Source organism: Trachurus japonicus, chromosome 4, assembly GCF_045865225.1.
Source record: "Trachurus japonicus isolate A0001 chromosome 4, Traja_1.0".
NCBI lineage: Eukaryota > Metazoa > Chordata > Actinopteri > Carangiformes > Carangidae > Trachurus > Trachurus japonicus.
The window spans coordinates 3,305,298-3,323,935 of record NC_140910.1 but is presented as its reverse complement, the minus strand read 5'-3'; the positions used below and the strand labels follow the sequence as shown (position 1 = coordinate 3,323,935).

The 18,638-nt window shown below is 43.0% G+C and overlaps 1 protein-coding gene across 1 annotated transcript; it reads left to right on the top strand.

Moving 5' to 3' along the window:
* The first annotated feature begins 598 nt into the window (after window positions 1-598).
* On the top strand, window positions 599-12,951 carry oma1 (OMA1 zinc metallopeptidase). Its single transcript, XM_085773397.1, has 8 exons — window positions 599-1,365; window positions 2,799-3,027; window positions 3,237-3,410; window positions 4,397-4,504; window positions 5,723-5,851; window positions 6,102-6,176; window positions 7,443-7,592; window positions 11,338-12,951. Exons 1-8 carry the CDS (start codon window positions 1,016-1,018, stop codon window positions 11,650-11,652), a joined length of 1,530 nt encoding a protein of 509 aa, XP_085629523.1. The 5' UTR covers window positions 599-1,015; the 3' UTR covers window positions 11,653-12,951.
* Window positions 12,952-18,638: the final 5,687 nt, after the last annotated feature.

The following is an 18,638-nucleotide window of genomic DNA, read 5'->3' as shown; positions in this document are numbered from 1 at the left end:
CACATACAGCAATGTCCTCAGAGAGAGAGAAAATGCCAGCTTAGGTTAGTTGATGTTGATTTTTTTTTTTTAGGTTAGTTGATGTTAATTTTTTCAGGTTGGCCGATGTAAATTTTAGCTGATGGTTTTTTTAATTTTTTTTTAGGTTTGCTGATGTTAATTTTTCTTAGGTTAGTTGAGCTTTTTTTTTTCTTTTTACTTTTTTTTAGGTTAGTTGATGTTCATTTGTTTTTAGGTTAGTTGATGTTCATTTGTTTTTAGGTTAGTTGATGTTATTTTGTTTTTAGGTTAGTTGATGTTATTTTGTTTTTAGGTTAGTTGATGTTCATTTGTTTTTAGGTTAGTTGATGTTATTTTATTTTTAGGTTAGTTGATGTTCATTTGTTTTTAGGTTAGTTGATGTTCATTTGTTTTTAGGTTAGTTGATGTTCATTTGTTTTTAGGTTAGTTGATGTTCATTTGTTTTTAGGTTAGTTGATGTTCATTTGTTTTTAGGTTAGTTGATGTTCATTTGTTTTTAGGTTAGTTGATGTTCATTTGTTTTTAGGTTAGTTGATGTTATTTTTTTATTAAATTGTTTAACCAACGTATCCGGTGCGGCCGGAACCTGCGGCGCGCGCCCGTTTCTAGGGGGAAACATTTCTGAGCAGGAACGCGGGGCAACACTCACCAAACAAAGTTGCGTCCAGGTCGTTAGTAAAGTAACATTTCTCTTCACGGGGATGGTGAAAGTCGAAGTCGTCGTGTCATTATTGTACTGAAAAGACTGAACTTTGTAACAGAGACAAACGATGACGTCGTCAGCGGTGACCAAGGTTACAGGTAATGTCAGCCGGTAGCGATGACATTGACCGCTACTGTAACGTTGTAACTGTCAAACCCGAAGGAGGAAGTCAGTCTGTTTACTGTCTGAGACTGTCTCTATATTAAAATGAGGAGCCCTGGGTCATTCAGGTGAACGGGTCTTGTCGTCGTCGTCGTCGTCGTCGTCTCTTTGAAACCCAGTCGCAGGACAATGGTTCTCCTCTCTGTGAGCCTCTTACGGAGCAGTCGCCTCTGTTTACTCTCTGCACACTTGGCACGGCACGGCCCGGTCTGTAAACAAGCTGCACTTCCTCAGCGCGGGTCCTGTCACAGAGCTGTAAACTCAGTCCGCTTCAGAGCAGCTCCGTCGGCCCCGGCTCTCTCAGTCCGTGGCCATGGACCGACGGTGTGTGTCCAGACCAGTGGCCGGAGCTCTGGTTCCGCCCAGACCCAGTGCGGACACCACTTCCACACCTCGGCCCACCGGAGGGCCGTGCCCGCTCCTCTCATATGGATGGTGCTGAAGCCTCTGCAGAAGCTCGTGGCTATAATACTGGGCAGGTAGGACACACACACTGGAGTTAACCACGACTGATCTATTAGAAATTGGCCTACACACAGGAAAACTTACTCACACTAAGAACTTCATCAGGAACACTGAGCAGTTCCTCTCTGCACTCCTGAAACAGCCTCAGTTCTTCTCATCATGGGTCCACCAGGCGTAGAGACTGTACTGCATCACATTAATTTCTGTTGATCAATCAGCTGCACATTCAGACTGACAATCTCCTGTTACTGGATGCAGGTCTGGGGACTGGGACACTCCCTAAAGTTCACTGAGACCAGTTTGAAACTTTAGCTTTGTGACATGAAGTATTATAGCCTACACTACAACCATGAAAGGATGAGGTAGACTGAGATTTCAGACTATGACTGTTTGTTATTAAGGCCCAAAGTGAGTCAGACACACAGCATCACCATGGGATTGGTCCACTGAAGTCTGCTGCAGCCTCAGGTTCCTGTTCTAGGGACATGAAGTCAAACCTGCCAACCAGTCACCACAGCTGTAAAAAGTGACTGTAGCGTCTTTCCATTCTTCTCTTGCACCAACAATAATACACAGTTTAAGTCACTGATGGTTCTGATGTTTGATGAACTGAGGCTCCTTACCTGTATCTGCAGGATTTCATCCACTGCACCACTGCTACATGATTGTATAGAAAAGCAGGTGTTCCTAATCTAATAAAGTGTTTGATGTGTGTAGTGTTGTACACACTGAAACTGTTTAGAAACCTATTGGGAACATGTTTAGTGCACAGTGATGATTAGGTGTAACCAATCAGAATACTTTGATCTGCAAGTGCAAATAAAGAAAGCAGGAAGTTTGTACATGTAGCCTAACTGTTTACAGGCACAATATTAGTTTATCACATTAAGTATTCACAGTTTTAATTAAACAATAAACACACATAATTAGCAATTGTATTAACTGTCATTTTAATGAGAACAAACAAATTACTTGATGTATTGTTGCCTTGTTTCTGTTAATTGGTTTTAATTCACTTCTAAAAGTTAATCACTGAGTAACTATGGTATCATTTCACACACATGAGGCCTCATTAATGAATTTGTTTTTTTTTTAGTTTGGCTCAAATAACTCATTTAACCTCCTTTAATGGACTTAAACAGGGAGGCTGTTTTGTTTCCTACTTAAAAAAGTCTTGGCCTACTTGTACACTTCAGTGCTTGACTGTTTCCTCTGGGCAAACACACAGCAACACTTTAGTATTTTGTGCACAGTGCATCATTTCTGAATAGAGATTATTCATGTTTTGATGCTCCCCTTTTGGCCAGACCTTGTTTGAAAAAGATTATTGATCCGCCTGGATTCCCACACTTCCTTCCAGTGTGTGATTTGTACATTTCCTGCATGAGGCTGTGAGCAGCTGCACAGAACTCACACACCTCGTCTCCTCTCGTCCCCTGGTGTGCAGGAGTCTGAGGAAGTGGTGGGTGGCTCTACCAGACAACCGCCGCCAGCTCCTGCGCCAGTGGGCCTGGCAGCGCCGCTGGCATCTGGCAGCAGGGGCAGGCGTTGCCATGGTGATTGCAGCTCTCCTTCTACTGACCCACCTGGATGAGTCCCCCGTGACGGGACGGACCCGCCTCCTGGTGTTCAGCAGAGAGAACTACATGGAGCTGGCTGCTGTGACTTCAGAGGCTGTAAGAGAGGGACAGGGGCCAAGCAATGTGATTAGAGATGGATTATCCTGTTACACACAGTTTACACAATTCATAGCATCAACAATGAAACTGTATTGACAAGGAGATCCTTCAGATGGATGGAGGAAGAGAAAATGTGGTATGATGAAAACTTTTTTTTAAAGAAAAGGCATCTTTGTTAAAAGCTTGTGTGTGTGTGTGTGTTTCAGTACATGGAGGAGTTTGCAGAGCTGCTGGTTCCGGTCACTGACCCTCGGCACAAGGTGGTGGAGCGGGTGGTGCAGCATCTGGCACAGAGGAACAAGGACATCCCTGAAGTGTCTGATGTCACATGGAGCGTCCACGTGGTGCAAAGTCCCAATGTCAACGCCTTTGTCCTGCCGGTCAGTAGAAGAGAAAGAGAGTTAAAGGTTGAATCTGGAGAATGCTTATTAAAAGCTATATTTTTTCAAAAATAATACATCCACGGGGCGTTTAGAGGGGTGCAGAATACAAGTATTGCTTCACTATAAAAAATAATATTTAGTCTGAATTAATTAATTTAAGAAATTCATATGGGCTCGACTATAACTTCCTGTTTACATCGTTGTGTTGCTAAGCCTCCTCCCGGTCGTGTGCACTTGTTTTCAATGAAGCTTTTGATAATCAGTCAGTGGATATTGTATTTGTGTAGTCTTATCTGTCATAAACAAGGGATTACGATTAACGGGCGCGTTTGTGTCGCAGACTCGCGGTGCCACGGAGACACGAGCTGTGACACCAAGTCACAGTCTCTGATCAGCAGGTTTGGTTTCCAGCCACAGTGTGGAAAGAGCCTCCACTCTCCCTGTAACAAGTTACAAGTCATTTATCTAACATCATAATTAGTCTGAAGCTGTTTAATGACGGTTGCAGTTCCTATCTTGATCAGTAGATGTTGGTATTCTGCGCATTCTCCAGTGACTCAACATATCCAATCTTTAAACATTGTCTTTTCATATTGTTACATTTCCATGGAGTTTTTCCTCAGTCGATGTGAGGGTCTAAGGACAGAGGATGTTGTTACGATGCCATGTAAAGCCCTTTGAGACAAACTGTTTGTAAAAACGGGCTATACAAATAAAATTGCCTTGCCTTGCCTTGCCTTACATCCATCACCTCATGTGAGGGTGCAAATGAACAACAGAGTGGTGAAATGTGTTCCTCTTATTACGTATCCTTGTAACAGGTTTTCCCACCAGATTTTGCTTGTTTTTGCACCTGACCACATGGAAAAACTAATTTAAAAACACAAAACTGTAAATAATTCACACAGAGTATTTACTGCGAGTTGCTCGGAGTAGAATCACTTGAATATCTTATGTTTGGTTTTCACTTTATCCTCATGCAGAACGGGAAAGTGTTCATGTTCACGGGGATGCTGGACTCCGTGGCTGACATTCACCAGCTCACCTTTGTCCTGGGGCACGAGATGGCTCATGCGTTACTGGGACACTCTGTAAGTGCATTCACACTGTTTGTGACTGTGGCTTTGTCTCTACTCCTTATCACACCAGATATTACTGCAGTCTTTGACAGTGAGTCACTTTTATATTTTAAAGATACTTTCCTTTGTCTCAATGACCTTGAAACACACTGATGAGCCACTTGGCTGCTTCACAACACAGCATCAGTTAGATCATTATTGTCGGTACAGATGTGGAAGAGTTATTCTCAGAGAGAATGATCCGTCATCCCCTCATTGCATATTGCTCCCTGTTTAATGCGTCTGTTCAGCTGTGTGAGGAGGGGCTGGATATCCTGAGGCTGAGCTGCAGCAGTGAACAGAGAACCTGTGTATAGAACGCTGACATTTGAGAGGCGTAGTTGATTGAAGCAGCCCTGGCTGTGCATGAGGATGAGTCACTAAAAACACTTAAAGTGCAAATAATGTTGAAGAACAAAGTTTAGTCACTTAGAAGCCCTTGGCACACACGGTAGAAGTTAGAGCTGGACGTCTTCCAGATCTCTCCCACATAAGGTTATAAAATATGTATGTGGACCTCCTATAGTTATGTGCATTATGCACTGAGAGACCTGACTATTCATCATCAGCCCCCCCCCCCCTCCCAACTCTGTCTCAGAAGTATAGCATCGGCTGAAGTGGCATCAGTTGCGGTGTTGTTGCATCAGCCGGGGATAAAAACTCACTGACAATCACCTCCAGACACTCACTAATCCTGTCTGTGCTATGATGACCAGGGACCCGTCGACCTAGGGCACTGTCACGCTTTATTAATTCTCCTCTGATGGCTGTTTTTACTCTGGCAACAGGAGCCCATTCTTCTTGCTCTAAAAAAGTGTCTAATGAAGTGGGTATTTCCAGACTTTAAACGTCCTCGGAGGAAATGCTTGAAGGAGATTTTAATTAGATGGAGGGAATGAGCATCGATGGGCTTGGTATTACCCAGTAGGTGTGCTCTATTGGATTGGCTGTTAAAACCTCTAAATCTGCAACAGAGTTAAAGTTCCACTAAAATAGATGGGAACAATCAATATGTTCCAGCTGTCTCATTCACCTCCCAAAAACTTTTTTGCCTCTATTTTTCTCTCTCTGTACCCGCTCCCTGTCTGTTGTATCCTAAACCTTTACTGTCCTGCTTGTGTCCTTCTCTCCTCTGCCCCCCCCCCCCCCTCCCTCCTGGTCACCCCACATCCCTCTGCTCCCCTCCCGCAGGCAGAACAGGCCAGTCTGTCTCACATCGTGGACCTCATGTCCCTTATTCTGCTGACAGCCATCTGGGCCGTTTGTCCCCGGGACAGCCTGGCGCTGCTGGGACAGTGGGTGCAGGATAAGCTCACACAGGTATGACGCATGCCAGACTGTTACCTGTAAGCACTGGACAGGACTAGTTCCTGGTTACCGCTCAGTCACATCATACTTTATATAATGTGAATACATGTTCACCAACCAGACAGCAACATGAGTCCACTTTATGTTAATGCAAGGAGTATTTGTGTGAAGTCAGGAATTGAAAGCAGTGGAATAGATGTGTGTGTGCCTGATTATTTAAGTTTGTGCAGCCTCATACACTCATGACCTGTCTCTCCCTCAGCTAATGTTCAGCCGCCCGTACAGTCGGAAACTTGAGGCCGAGGCCGACAAGGTTGGACTGCAGCTGGCTGCTAAGGTATCATCAGCTCCGGAGTGGAGGTGTTTTATTTCTTAAAGGGCCACTCCACAGATTTTTACATGTGAAGTTCAGGTTACTCGTCACAAGGAGCACAGTTAAGCCAGTGAAACGTTCAATGTCTGTATTTAACAGGGACATTTCACAGTGCATTTACTGTAATAGTGTGCCACAGGTGGAAGAGAGAAAAAATACCAGTGGTTATATGATTAATCAAAACATTACACTTTGAAAAACAGCATAATCAAGTATTAAAGGTCCAGTGTGTAATAATTGGCTAGGTTTACTGGCAAAATCCGAATATACTACCCATGAATATATTTGTATCAGTGTAAAATCGCTATCAAATAAAATTTAGTTTGGTTTAGCCTTATAATTCTTCTTTTATATGTACATATACTTAGAGACTGTTACCATGTTTGTACGGCAGCCCAAACGGAAAATCCAGCCAGCCAGAGAGCACGTTTCGCAAGTTTGGCGTTCATAAATAAACCAACAGAGAAGACGGAGGAGGAAACAGCAGACATATCGTAAAATGGTTTTAGATCTTCACCTTATGGCTCCATGCTCCTGAAATACTCCCAGTCGTCCCAGTTGTGGTTTTTTTGTCGTCGGAGGTCACCGTCACTTTGCTGACGGGAGGGGTGAATGTGAGCAAGACAGCGCTGCAATCTAGAATCTGAACGCTGGATATCACGTTTCCCCCCCAATTTTACACACTGGACCTTTAATACAAAAATCTGACAGAAGAAATAAAACAACCTCAAAACAAACAAAAGATAGGTGCATAACATCATTAAAGATAGACGGACGTGTAGTTATTACAATATTTCTAAAACTTTCTGTATGACCTGACCTCATCAAGCTTAACTCAGGTGTGGTCTTTTTTTCTTTCTTTTTTTTACACATAAACATGCATTACATCCTGAAAGTGAGAAATCTGTGATATTATGACATTTTTGTGTCTTTACCCATATATGCTGAACACGATATGACAGTCACTATTGCCTTTTAGGGGTAGGAGGTGGGGTGGGTCTTCAGAGCAATCAGTATTTTATCACTATGGAATAACACTCCTCTGGTGTCACTTTTGTTTAAAAGCCCAGTAATCTGCCTGAGGAACACTAGGGGGCACTGTTATCAAACTAAACTAACCTGATATGGAAGTCCACTAAGAATTTTCATCTCAGCACAAGACAGAGGGATGCCACATTGTGTTTGTGTTTCTGATTCCATTGGGGGGGTGGTGGTGTATGTCCTTCCCAGGCATGTGCAGATGTGCGAGCAGGTCCTATTTTCTGGCAGCAAATGGAACTCAGAGACCAGCTGACAGGGGAGCCCAGCATGCCCGAGTGGCTGTCCACACACCCATCACACAGGAACAGATCCTTTCAGCTGGACAGCCTCGTACCACAGGTACACACATGCACACACACTGCTTAGCTGAAAACAGCAGGAGTTAACGGTGGCGCTTAAGTTGAGTTATTTAGATAAACACGTACAATGTTTGTCCAAAGTAGAAGACTTTGATCGCCGCGTGAGGAGAGAGCCGTACACCTGCCTGTTGTTTAGGAGAAACAGTGGGACTGCAGGAGCTGTTGGAGGAGTCTTAATATAACTAATGAAGCATCTGGAGAGATGTATATCCACCTGCAGACATGTGGGGAGGGGGGGCAGAGAGGAAGGAGGGACCTGGGGAGAAGAGGAAAGATGCAGGGGTTTAGGAAGACAGGAAAAACATGTGGCCACACTGGGGCACAGATATCTGCTTAACTACTTTTTTCTTGGAGGCTGTGAGTTGAAGACCTGTAAAGAGACAGCCCCCCCCCCACCACCACCACTACCCACCACCCCCCAGGAGCTGCTCAGTCTCACATGTTCACACACTGTGCAGGCACTGTGGTGAGACAGTCAGTGATACCTTAAAGGGATAGTTCAACATGTTTTGCAAATTGGCCCATTGCCATAATCCCTATAGATTCAGGAGTAGGTTTGTTGCCTTTGATTGTCGGTTGTTTGTTGATTGATTGTTGTCATCAAGTACACAATCCAACAACTCCAAAACGCTCAAGTTGTGACCTGCACATTCACCACACTATGAGATAATAACAGAACATTACCAGACAGATTGTTTTCGAGGCAAATGCAGAGACTGCTTGCCAATAAACTGCCCCCGACGGGAACGCGCATCAGAGGTTTTACATGAATTTACCTCTAAAACAACTCTGTCTGGTAACGTTCTGTTCTTATCTCATAGCGTGGTGAATGTGCAGGTCACAACTTGTCCACCAGAGCGTTTTGGAGTTGTTGGATTGTGTATTTGATGAGTTTGATGAGGGAAACCAAGAAATCCCATTAGCCTCCGTAGCGTAGCTCTGAGCAGCTCGCGGCTCTGCTCCGCCGTTCTAAAAATAGCTTGCACCGACAATTAAAGGTAACGAATCCACTCCTAAAGCTATAGGGATTATGGCAATGGGCCAATTTGCCAAAATGTTGAACTATCCCTTTAAGGCTAGAAGGACATCAACGCATGGTTAAGACAGCAGTCATTAGTTCTTCCATGTGCACGTGTATTTGTGTGTGAGCCAGAGAGAGAGAGATTAAGAATCTATCAGCAGCAGATTTAACCTTGACTGTGAGTTGGACTGTTGGTACACACCGTCAGATGCTCCAAGCAGGAGACACGAACAGATGGGTAAACCACTAATTGTCCATCAGGTGCTTGTGTTGTTGAGTGTGTGTGCATGCTCTTTGTGTGTGAGTGTGTTATATGCATGTGCCCATGCATCATATCATATCCCTGTGAGGTAGATTGACCAACCCTCAGCAGTCCTTGCCGAGGCCAGGCTGTAGCCACAGGCAGCCAAGTGATGAAGACTGTTGTTTTGGGGATTCATTGGCCTGAATTGTGTGTGTGTTTGTTTATGTGTGTGTTGCAATTCTGTGCTGCTGCTACCTGCGATGCCGTCCTCTCCGCCGGTTTGTTTGATCCAGCATAGCAGCACATATGAGCCACTTAACATCGGAGCTGTGTCGGGTGAGAGTGATGCATAATGTGATGTTTTTAACCTTGCGAGGGGTGACAGCATCAAGCTAGTTAACCCAACTCTTGTGAGGGCACTCCGCCTCCATTAGTGCACTCATCATCCTTAAGCAAAGCGCATTAAGTCCACTGGTAGCATGAGAGGGAGACCCTGCTGAGTGGGGGAAGCCAGTGCACGTATGTGTGCGCAGAGTCTTGTAGGTGTAAGTGGGACGTTAATGATTTGGGTGTGTGTGAGAGAGAGAAAGACTGACAGAGAGTGTGCCAGGATTGTTGGGAAGTGATTGTGGTTCATTCCTACCAGCTCTGCTCTTCTTGTGATTAACATTTATTATTTGTATTATTTTGACATTGTAACAGAGCATGGTATAACACGATGATAGATTCCCTAACCCCCGCCCCCCAAACAAACCAACCAGTTTAAACCATCACCATCTGATGCTGACCCTTCTTTGGTTGTTATTTTTTAACGTTGTGCTTCTTCATGTATAACGGACCTATCTCTAGTAACTACAGCTGCATTAGCTGTATCATTAATGAAGATTTTAAAAAAGAAATACAGAACACAGAAAATAATTGTAGGCAAAATTGATTAATTAACTTATTAATACAAAAAGTAAATGAAATAGAGTAAATTTGTTCTTAAAGGGATAGTTCAACATTTTGGCAAATTTGCCAATTGCCATTCCCATTGCCATAATCCCTATAGTCATAGCAGTAGGTTCGTTACTTTTAATTGTCGGTGCAAGCTATTTTTAGAACGGCGGAGCAGAGCCGCGAGCTGCTCAGAGCTACGCTACGGAGGCTAATGGGATTTCTTGGTTTCCCTCATCAAACTCATCAAATACATAATCCAACAACTCCAAAACGCTCTGGTGGACAAGTTGTGACCTGCACATTCATCACGCCATGAGATAATAACGGAACGTTATGAGACAGAGTTGTTTTCGAGGTTAATGCAGAGACTGCTTGCTGAAAAACTGCTCCTGATGGGAACGCGTATCAGCGTTTTTACATGAATTTACCTCGAAAACAACTCCTGCAATTGGCAATTTGCCAAAATGTTAAAATGGAGTTAAAGGGACAACAAGGAGTTTTGGAAAAGCGAAGCGTTTTCACACTACATTTATGAACCTCTGTGCGCACCGTAGAATTCTTCGACCGGCGCAAGACAGACTCATGTTTTCATTCATCAATAATTAAAGTCAGAGGTTTAAAGAGGTTCAGTTACCGTCATAGTTCCGACCATAAACGGCAATACCGCTGTGTTATTCTCATGAGCGTCCGCGAAACCGAAAGTAAGGAAACGCTGGTCGGCTCACCCAGCATTTCCACCATTAATTAAAATAACAAAATAACGATAGAGACAAAACGATATATTTATTGAAAATGGAGCCATTAACAAGTGTGGGTAGCGTAGATTCATCCACATTAACTCCACACTTTTTTATAACCAAATAGAAACTCCTCGTTGTCCCTTTAAGACATTCATGGTCCCCTGAGGATAAATCAGCATTGTGACGTTTAAAGTTAACCAATATTTGCATTTCTTACACAACAGTGATGACATCATCATGGCCCTCAGATGGAGTTTGTGTTGTAGGTGCAAATCTGCAAACATTAGCATTGCTAATACAAGAAACTAGATGTGTTAGCATTTAGGTTAGTTCCTCAGTAGACTCGTTAGCATGGCTGCTAACGTGTAGCGCTGCTGATTCTGAATGTGTTTTTCTCTGCGTTGTCTTTTTTTGTGTGTCTCCAGTCCTTCACATTTCTCTCTTTCCCTCCCTCCTCCTCTCTATCTCTCTCCTTCTATATCTCTCTGTCATCCTGTTCATTTCGGTTCACAGCAGCGTTTTGATGAAACATCTTATCTACTCATCGCAAAGTAAAAAAGAACAAACTGATTTCTTGTTCTACTACACTGCAAACAAAAACAACATGACTCACTACTACCCCAGTAAACACATTTATCATCTTGAACTGCAGTTGTAAGTTAGTGCAGAGACAGTATTTATCTATGAGAGTGGTTTAATATATTGTTTGTTCGTTTCTGTAATGCTATTATATATTTTTTAAACTGTGTGTGTTTTTTTCCCCCACTGTGTCTTTGTCCAGGCTCTGGAGCTGAGGGAGAGCTGTGACTGCCCTGCTCTACCTGCCACCGACCCTCGTGTCGTCTTCTCCAAGAGCGTTCAGGTGTTGCTGCAAAAAGCTAAGGACCAGGAGAGAGCGGGGCCGCAGGGGCTGAGCAAGCCTCACCTGGCCCAGCGCCCCAGCTCCCTCCCCGCTCCGCTGCCTGCAGCTCTGCTCCCTCACACTGCACTTCCTCCTTCACCGAATGTGGATCCAGTTCCAGTCGTCTCTCAAGCCCCAATCCCCACTCCCACCGAGGGTGTCAGACCACAGGATGGAGTGCAGATCACCAGCTGACAGGGGCGTTCAATCCACCACAAACTTTTTGCAGCTTTTCACTGACTGGACTGGACTGTTTTACTGCTGCTGAAAGACATTAAGTCATTTAAATGTCAGGAGCTCTGAAATTGGAACGCAGGTTGTAAATGGTTTGCAGAGATTCCTAATGCTGCCCTCAAGCAAATACTGTTTTTTCTTGTTTTTTTCAGAGTGCCAGCAAAATGGAGCTGGGTGAAATAATGATGATCAGGTGAAAAAGAAGTGGCTGGGATTATTTTAAATCAAAAGAAAAAGTCGGCAAAAATAAATAGAAAAGGAAACAAATATCCGTTGCCCCTCTTGACCTTCTCCTCCACTGCAACACTCTGATTACTTAACTTCAGAGAGCGTTATCCGTGCATAGTGACTTCAAAGATGCCACATTAATTAGATAGCCTTGAACAGGGAAATTAAATTAATTAGTAAAGCTTCCATACATTAAATGATTAATATGTGCATTATTCATCGACATGCGGCAGCAGATGAGAGTAAGCACTTTGAGTGTGCATGTTGGAGGGTGTGTCCATGGCAGGCAGAGGACATCTACATTCTCATTATGACTGCTACTTTTTCATGCCACACACACACACGCATACAGCAGCACTTTATGCATTCTCCAGCCTGAGGGACATGATGGTGTAAATTTATGCCGGCTTGTTTACAGGTTTTAAAACACAAGCCTTCTGCACAGGAATGCCAATATCCACCGTCAAGCTTTGACAAATCTTTCATGGGATTTTGTAAAATCTTATTTAACAAGGCAAGTTGACTGAGAAAACATTCTTATTTACAGCAGCAACAGCTTGCAGGAGCAGCCACACAATGAGGGGGGAGCTGGTATATCTCGATAATCTTTGGTGTGCGTGTGTTTGTGTGCTGTAACAAACACACCTGGTCATATTGTGAATTCAAAAAGCTACTGCTGTGTTTTCTTTAGGGATAAATTATTTTTTGTGTGTGTGTCACGCGCTGTAGGTGCTGAAGCTGCATCAGCTTGTAAAACATCAGTCAGGAGTGTTATAGCTGCTGTAGAGGCTTTGTTTCCTCGCTAACAGGGAAGGTCTGTATTAAAGGAGGCATCTGCTGCATTGGTGCAAGGAGCCTGTGATTGGTTTTGTGCAAAACTATGCAATTAAAAGCCAAGGTGTTATTAGTATTTCATATCAACATCTCAGCAGGAACATGCTCTGTTTGCCAAAATATAGACTTGTGAGGAAAACGTATGATTTTGGTTATTTTCCATCACAAGTTCCAATAATATTGAAATGAATGAAAGATTCATCAAGAGAATTAAGTACAATGTAGTGAACACCAGGGGCCGTATTTATCAAGCTTCTTAGAATTACTCCTAAGAACACCGCTGAGAGTTGACTTATGAGTATAAGAATTCTTCACTGAAAGCTGCAATTAAAAGTTAGTTATCAAGCATATTCACTTACTCACACTTTTAGCAAAGTGTAGGACTAGATCTTAAGTACAACAGTACTATGTGCCGTGACCAGAATTTTAGATGATGTCGCTTCCAAATTTATAGGAATGACCAATCACTGAATGGAATTCCTCATCTAAGAATAGAGAAATATCTCGGTGAATAGTTAAAGGGCCAATGGGAGAGTGTATTCAGCTGTATTTTGACAAAAATCTACAAAATAGTTCAAAATATAGCTATACATTGGGAATGAATCAAAAATAAATGTTCCTAATCTTTCCAATTAATTTATTCAGCGTTACATCGTTGCTGAGATGACGTCCCTTATTAAATCCTTGACGAAGATGCTACTTGCTCTGTCCAAACGATATCGTTTGATCAACTGCTCGTCATCAAACAAAGCCAGAACGTCCTCCCACTCCCTGAAGGTTTGTCTCTCTTTCCTCAGTGCTGTCTCCTACTGGTAACTCCCAACCACTGAGGACACCTCTGGAGGGAGGAGTGATTCTTAGACTTGAGAAAGTTGATAAATAGATTTTATTCTCAAGTTTGAGAGAAGGACTAAATTCAAAAAATTCCCAGCACTTAAGACTAAAATGTCACTCTAAGACGCTTGATAAATACGGCCCCAGAACACTTGTCATCACACCAACTACTCATTCATGTGTGGATATGTAAGTGTGTGTGTGATGCTATGCTCCTGGGGAGATTCCTGGCTGTCCTCTCACTGTTGATCATGTTGGTAAGGGATAATTCAACATTTTGGCAAATTGACCCATTGCCATAATCCCTATAGTCTTAGGAGTAGGTTCGTTACCTTTAATAGTCGGTGCAAGCTGTTTTTAGAACGGCGGAGCAGAGCCGTGAGCTGCTCAGAGCTACGCTACGGAGGCTCATTATATTTCTTGGTTTCCCTCAAATACACAATCCAACAACTCCAAAACGCTCTTGGGGACAAGTTGTGACCTGCACATTCAGCAAGCTATGAGATAATGGAACGTTTTGAGTTGTTTTCGAGGTAAATGCAGAGACTGCTTGCCGAAAAACTGCTCCTGGGAACGCACATCAGTGGTTTTGCATGAATTTACCTCGAAAACAACTCCATCTCATAACATTCCGTTATTAAAGCGTGGTGAATGTGCAGGTCACAACTTGGAGTTGTTGGATTGTGCATTTGATGAGTTTGATGAGGGAAACCAAGAAATCCCATTAGCCTCTGTAGCGTAGCTCTGAGCAGCTCGCCGCTCTGCTCCGTCGTTCTAAAAATAGCTTGCACCGAATGAACTTACTGCTAAAACTATAAAGATTATGGCAATGGGCCAGTTTGCCAAAATGTTGAACTATCCCTTTAAGTCTGGGAAGCTCATCGACAAGATAACATCCAGTAAAATTCCAGTCAGCTTCACTGTTTCACTTTTGTAACGGCCAACTAGGATAAGTTCAGACCTGTTAAATACAAGATGAATTTGCATTATCTCAAGTTATTCTTTTGGGGCCTCCTTCGTTTACGCTGTAAAAATAGAAGGGTCGACCAGCACCTGAGAGGTGCTGAGGTGTTGCTCTTCATGGTGGCACATGATTCAGTCTTTCTCAGGATTTCAGCTTCCATTCAGTTGAATAGAGACTTCACAATTCTTGGCCACACTGTTGTGTGCACATGGGAGCATCTGGATGCAGCTCCCTCACCACACGGAGAGAAATTGGAACATGAACAGGCAACAGATGACACACTCACACCCAGAGGTAATTGTAATGAGCGTGATACAATACACACACACACACACACACTGCGCTGAGTAATTGTAGCCTAGTGCTGGAGTCTAAACAATGCAGCAACAGAGGGCTTAATCAAGGAAAACAAAGAGACAGCAGTCAGATGGATTGAAAGGACAGAAATAGAAACAGACAAAGTGGAACCATGGGGATTGACAGGAGAAAAGAAAAGATTTCATTTCAAGCGCCTGAAAGAGTGCATTCTTTCAGTGTGATTTTCATTTAAATTATATAAAAAAAATATATTTGATTTTCAATATATTTCAGCTGAAACGTCGGATGGAAAAGTCTTTCTGTGTGGATTCTCTGTTCACCCTCAGGCTGATGAGATCTGTTCCACGAACCCAGTTAGAAATCAGATGTCTACTTCATGTCTGCAAATTCACCTTGAGTCTGGGATTATTTTGTGTTTGTATATTCCTCCGCCCACCAGAGACATCAGACTGCTTCTGAGCTGGCTGACAAACTGCTCGCAGGTATTTCAAGGTATTGACAAGCGGAGCGGCGTCGAAAAGTATAGAGGCAGGAGCAGTAAAGGCAGCACACCCACGACAGGGAGAGGAGAATACAGTGCATGGTAGATGGCAAACTCAAGATGCTGTTTCTCCAACAAAAACACTCCCAGAGAGAGTTGGGGCAGTGAGAGAGCAACCCAACACATCTGCTGTGTAGGTGGCTGAATGATGTCCCAGAATTCAGTCTGGCGACCCTCTGACCTCCCTGTGGAGTGCCTGCTCGAAGTGGCTCATCCGCGGCTCCATTTCTTGGATCCGCCTCAGCACACACGCAGCAGCTGGCTGCAGTGAGTAGAGGGAATATGGTGATGGAAATGTGTATATGTGTGTATTGCGGTTGTGTTTTAAAAAGTTGCTGTGTCCTTCCACTGTGCATTAATTATACATGTGGCATGTGGGTGTCTGATTGAAATGAATATTTTACTGCTTTTAATCACTGCCATTGCCAGAGTGATGGAGCATCTGGCTGTGTTACCTGGGTAATTAAAGATGCTGTCTCACACATGCATGCATGCAAGTCTCCGAGGTTTTGTCTGCAGTGTGAGACAGACGTACTCTAGAGGCTTACTAATGAGCCCAAATTAGATTTGGAAGGTAATAAAGCAATGGGTCTGTGGAAAAAAAAAATTAAAGATGACCTATTCTTTCTTGTTATTGTTTATAACTTTGATCAGTGAAAAGCTTTTCAGAGAGGCCAGGGGACAACAGAAATCCTCTTTCAGGTCACCTGAGTGTTAGCCAGAGAGTAACCTCAGCGGTATTAGCAGCTATTTTAAAAAGCTAAAAACATCTGCTGTGAATCAATCAGGTAGAATAGTCTGTGTCTCTGTGCTTTAAAGGTCCAGTGTGTAGTATGGAGGTAAAACCATGATATATAGTGTTTTGATTCTAGATTGCAGTGCTCACTTGCTCACACTCACCCCGCCCATCGGCAAAGTGACGGTGGCCTCCGAGGACAAAAAAACTTTTACACGACTGCGAGTGTTTCAGGGGCATGGAGCCATGAGGTGAAGATCTAAACCATTTTACAATGTCTGCTGTTTCCACCTCCTTCTTATTTCCCTCCGCTTTCTTCTTCGTTGGTTTATTTAAGAATGCGAAACACGCTCTCTAGCTGGCTGGATTTTCCTTTCAGGCTGCCGTACAAACATGGTGGCGCAAGATGGTGACACTCTAAAGCAAGACCCTTGCTATATGTATAAGAATAATTATAAGGCTATGAAAACCCAACAATATTTATTTTATAGCAATTTTACACTCATACTGTACAAATATATTCAAGGGTAATATGTTCAGATTTTGCCAATAAACCCTGCCAATTATTTCACCCTGGACCTTTAAAGGCGTACAGAAATGACCGTTTGTCCTGTTTGTTGCTCCGAGTTGTCACAAGTTGCCGCACAAGTTTACCCAAGTAAGGAAAACGAAGTTATCGAGCGGGCGGGATATTCAATACTTGGGGTGAGACCGAGCTCGGTGTGTGTGTGTGTGTGTCTCAGACGTTTGATGACGGATGACAGATCCAATATCACTGGCTCATCATTGGATTAATCGTGAGCAGGCTGACGTATAATCCGTGCGCCTACATTACCCAATGCGAAAAAAAAAAAAAAACACGCTTTCATCCCGGATTTAATCAAAAATAGAATTTTGCACAAAGTTTGGGCTACATCGTCTGATAGATGAGTTATTACACTAATGTTAAGACCCACAGTGGGCTCATATTCAATTTTCTTTTCTGTACAGCTTTAATAATACTGTAGATATTCGTGGATTTACAGTACGTGCTCATACTGTTAAATCCATCTTTTTCTGGATGAACCTTCTTTGTTCACCTAAATGCAATGCAAATTTAGTATAGTTTTCTGTCATTACAGATCTCTCAAAACAATGAAAAAAATGTTGGTGACACTGAAAGGTAGCATGGGAACATGGGAGCTGGTGTCTTCACCATCATACCTGTCGATGCAGTCAACTTCTCCCAGTTTGGATTCCCTCAGTTTAAATCAGGAGATCAGGAGGCTGGTTATACACAGAGGTCTCCTGCTCCCTACAACACATGAACAAGGTGATTAGAATTAGCACTGAATTTGTTATGTTAAAAACATGTTGTCTCTGTGGAGCTGGGTAGATTAGTTGCTGCCAACAGTTGCTCAGCTTATTTCTCTGATATCTTAAGATCCAGACGCCCAATGAATAAAACCCTTCATCTGGTTAAAACATGTTGTGATAAAAGACCAAGACAAAAAAAAGTGTATGTGGTTTAAAACAACTTAAACTCATTGATGTTGATTCGTTTGGCAGGCCGCCACAACACTAATAGGCTACATGTGTAAAGGGGATATGATATCTGGGATAATCTCTCACAGAACTAGCTGTTTTTAGATATTTTAATGTGGAAAGGTTGTATATTACACTTTGAATACATTTCCTGGACCCATGAAACAGACTCAACATGAAAGAATCTACTAAACCACTTGTTTCCCCATTGGCCTGTTCAACCAAACTGCAATGAGGACAAGGTCATACTGAGCCTCTCCTCAAAGTAACACACTCCTGTGACAGCAGTTTACCATAAACACATCTTCTGTCTTTAAAACTGGACAGAGACATCGCAAGTTACAGTTGAGTGACCCATAATACAAACACCAGTTTAACAGCCATTCATTTACATCTCAGTACCTCAGCTGTTAAGGAGCATTGTTTTGTATTTGACTCCTCAGTTCTGCTCTGTGCCTCTTCCCTCACTCTTCATACCTGGCACCGAATGTTATTTTTAGCAAATAGGGCAAAAAGAAATGTGGCGCTCCGGTTGTTCCTCTGTGGTGCAGGCTGGTAAGTAGGTTGATATCACGGTGCTTCTTCAGCCACATAAAAACCTCGTCTGGTGCAGCTTTAATGTGAGCTAATGTTGGAGCTAATGTCTGCATTAGTCACTGTACAGTGTTAGCCTGAGAGAATCATTCTTCACACAGTATAAAGCTCTGGGTTTTCCTTAGAGAGAGCTCAGAGATTCATACGAGCATGGATGAAAATTGACCCCCACTTCTTAGTTAAAAAGAAACCGATGATAATTTAAAACATTTGGCTTTGTGATTGGTTTTTTTTTTCCGGCTGTGGTTTTCCTGGAAGTGGAGCTGCTGTCGTGTGAACTACAGTGATGAACAGACTGGCATGGGGTCATTGAGGCTATCTGGGTATTCTCTTTCAACACAGAGTACAGGTCTCCCTCTAATGGCTCCTCATGT

Coding starts and splice junctions, on each gene's coding strand:
- oma1 (XM_085773397.1), top strand. CDS start 1,016: ATGGTTCTCCTCTCTGTGAGCCTCTTACGGAGCAGTCGCCTCTGTTTA. Junction 1,366..2,798: donor GTGGCTATAATACTGGGCAG/GTAGGACACACA, acceptor CCTGGTGTGCAG/GAGTCTGAGGAAGTGGTGGG. Junction 6,177..7,442: donor GACTGCAGCTGGCTGCTAAG/GTATCATCAGCT, acceptor TGTCCTTCCCAG/GCATGTGCAGATGTGCGAGC.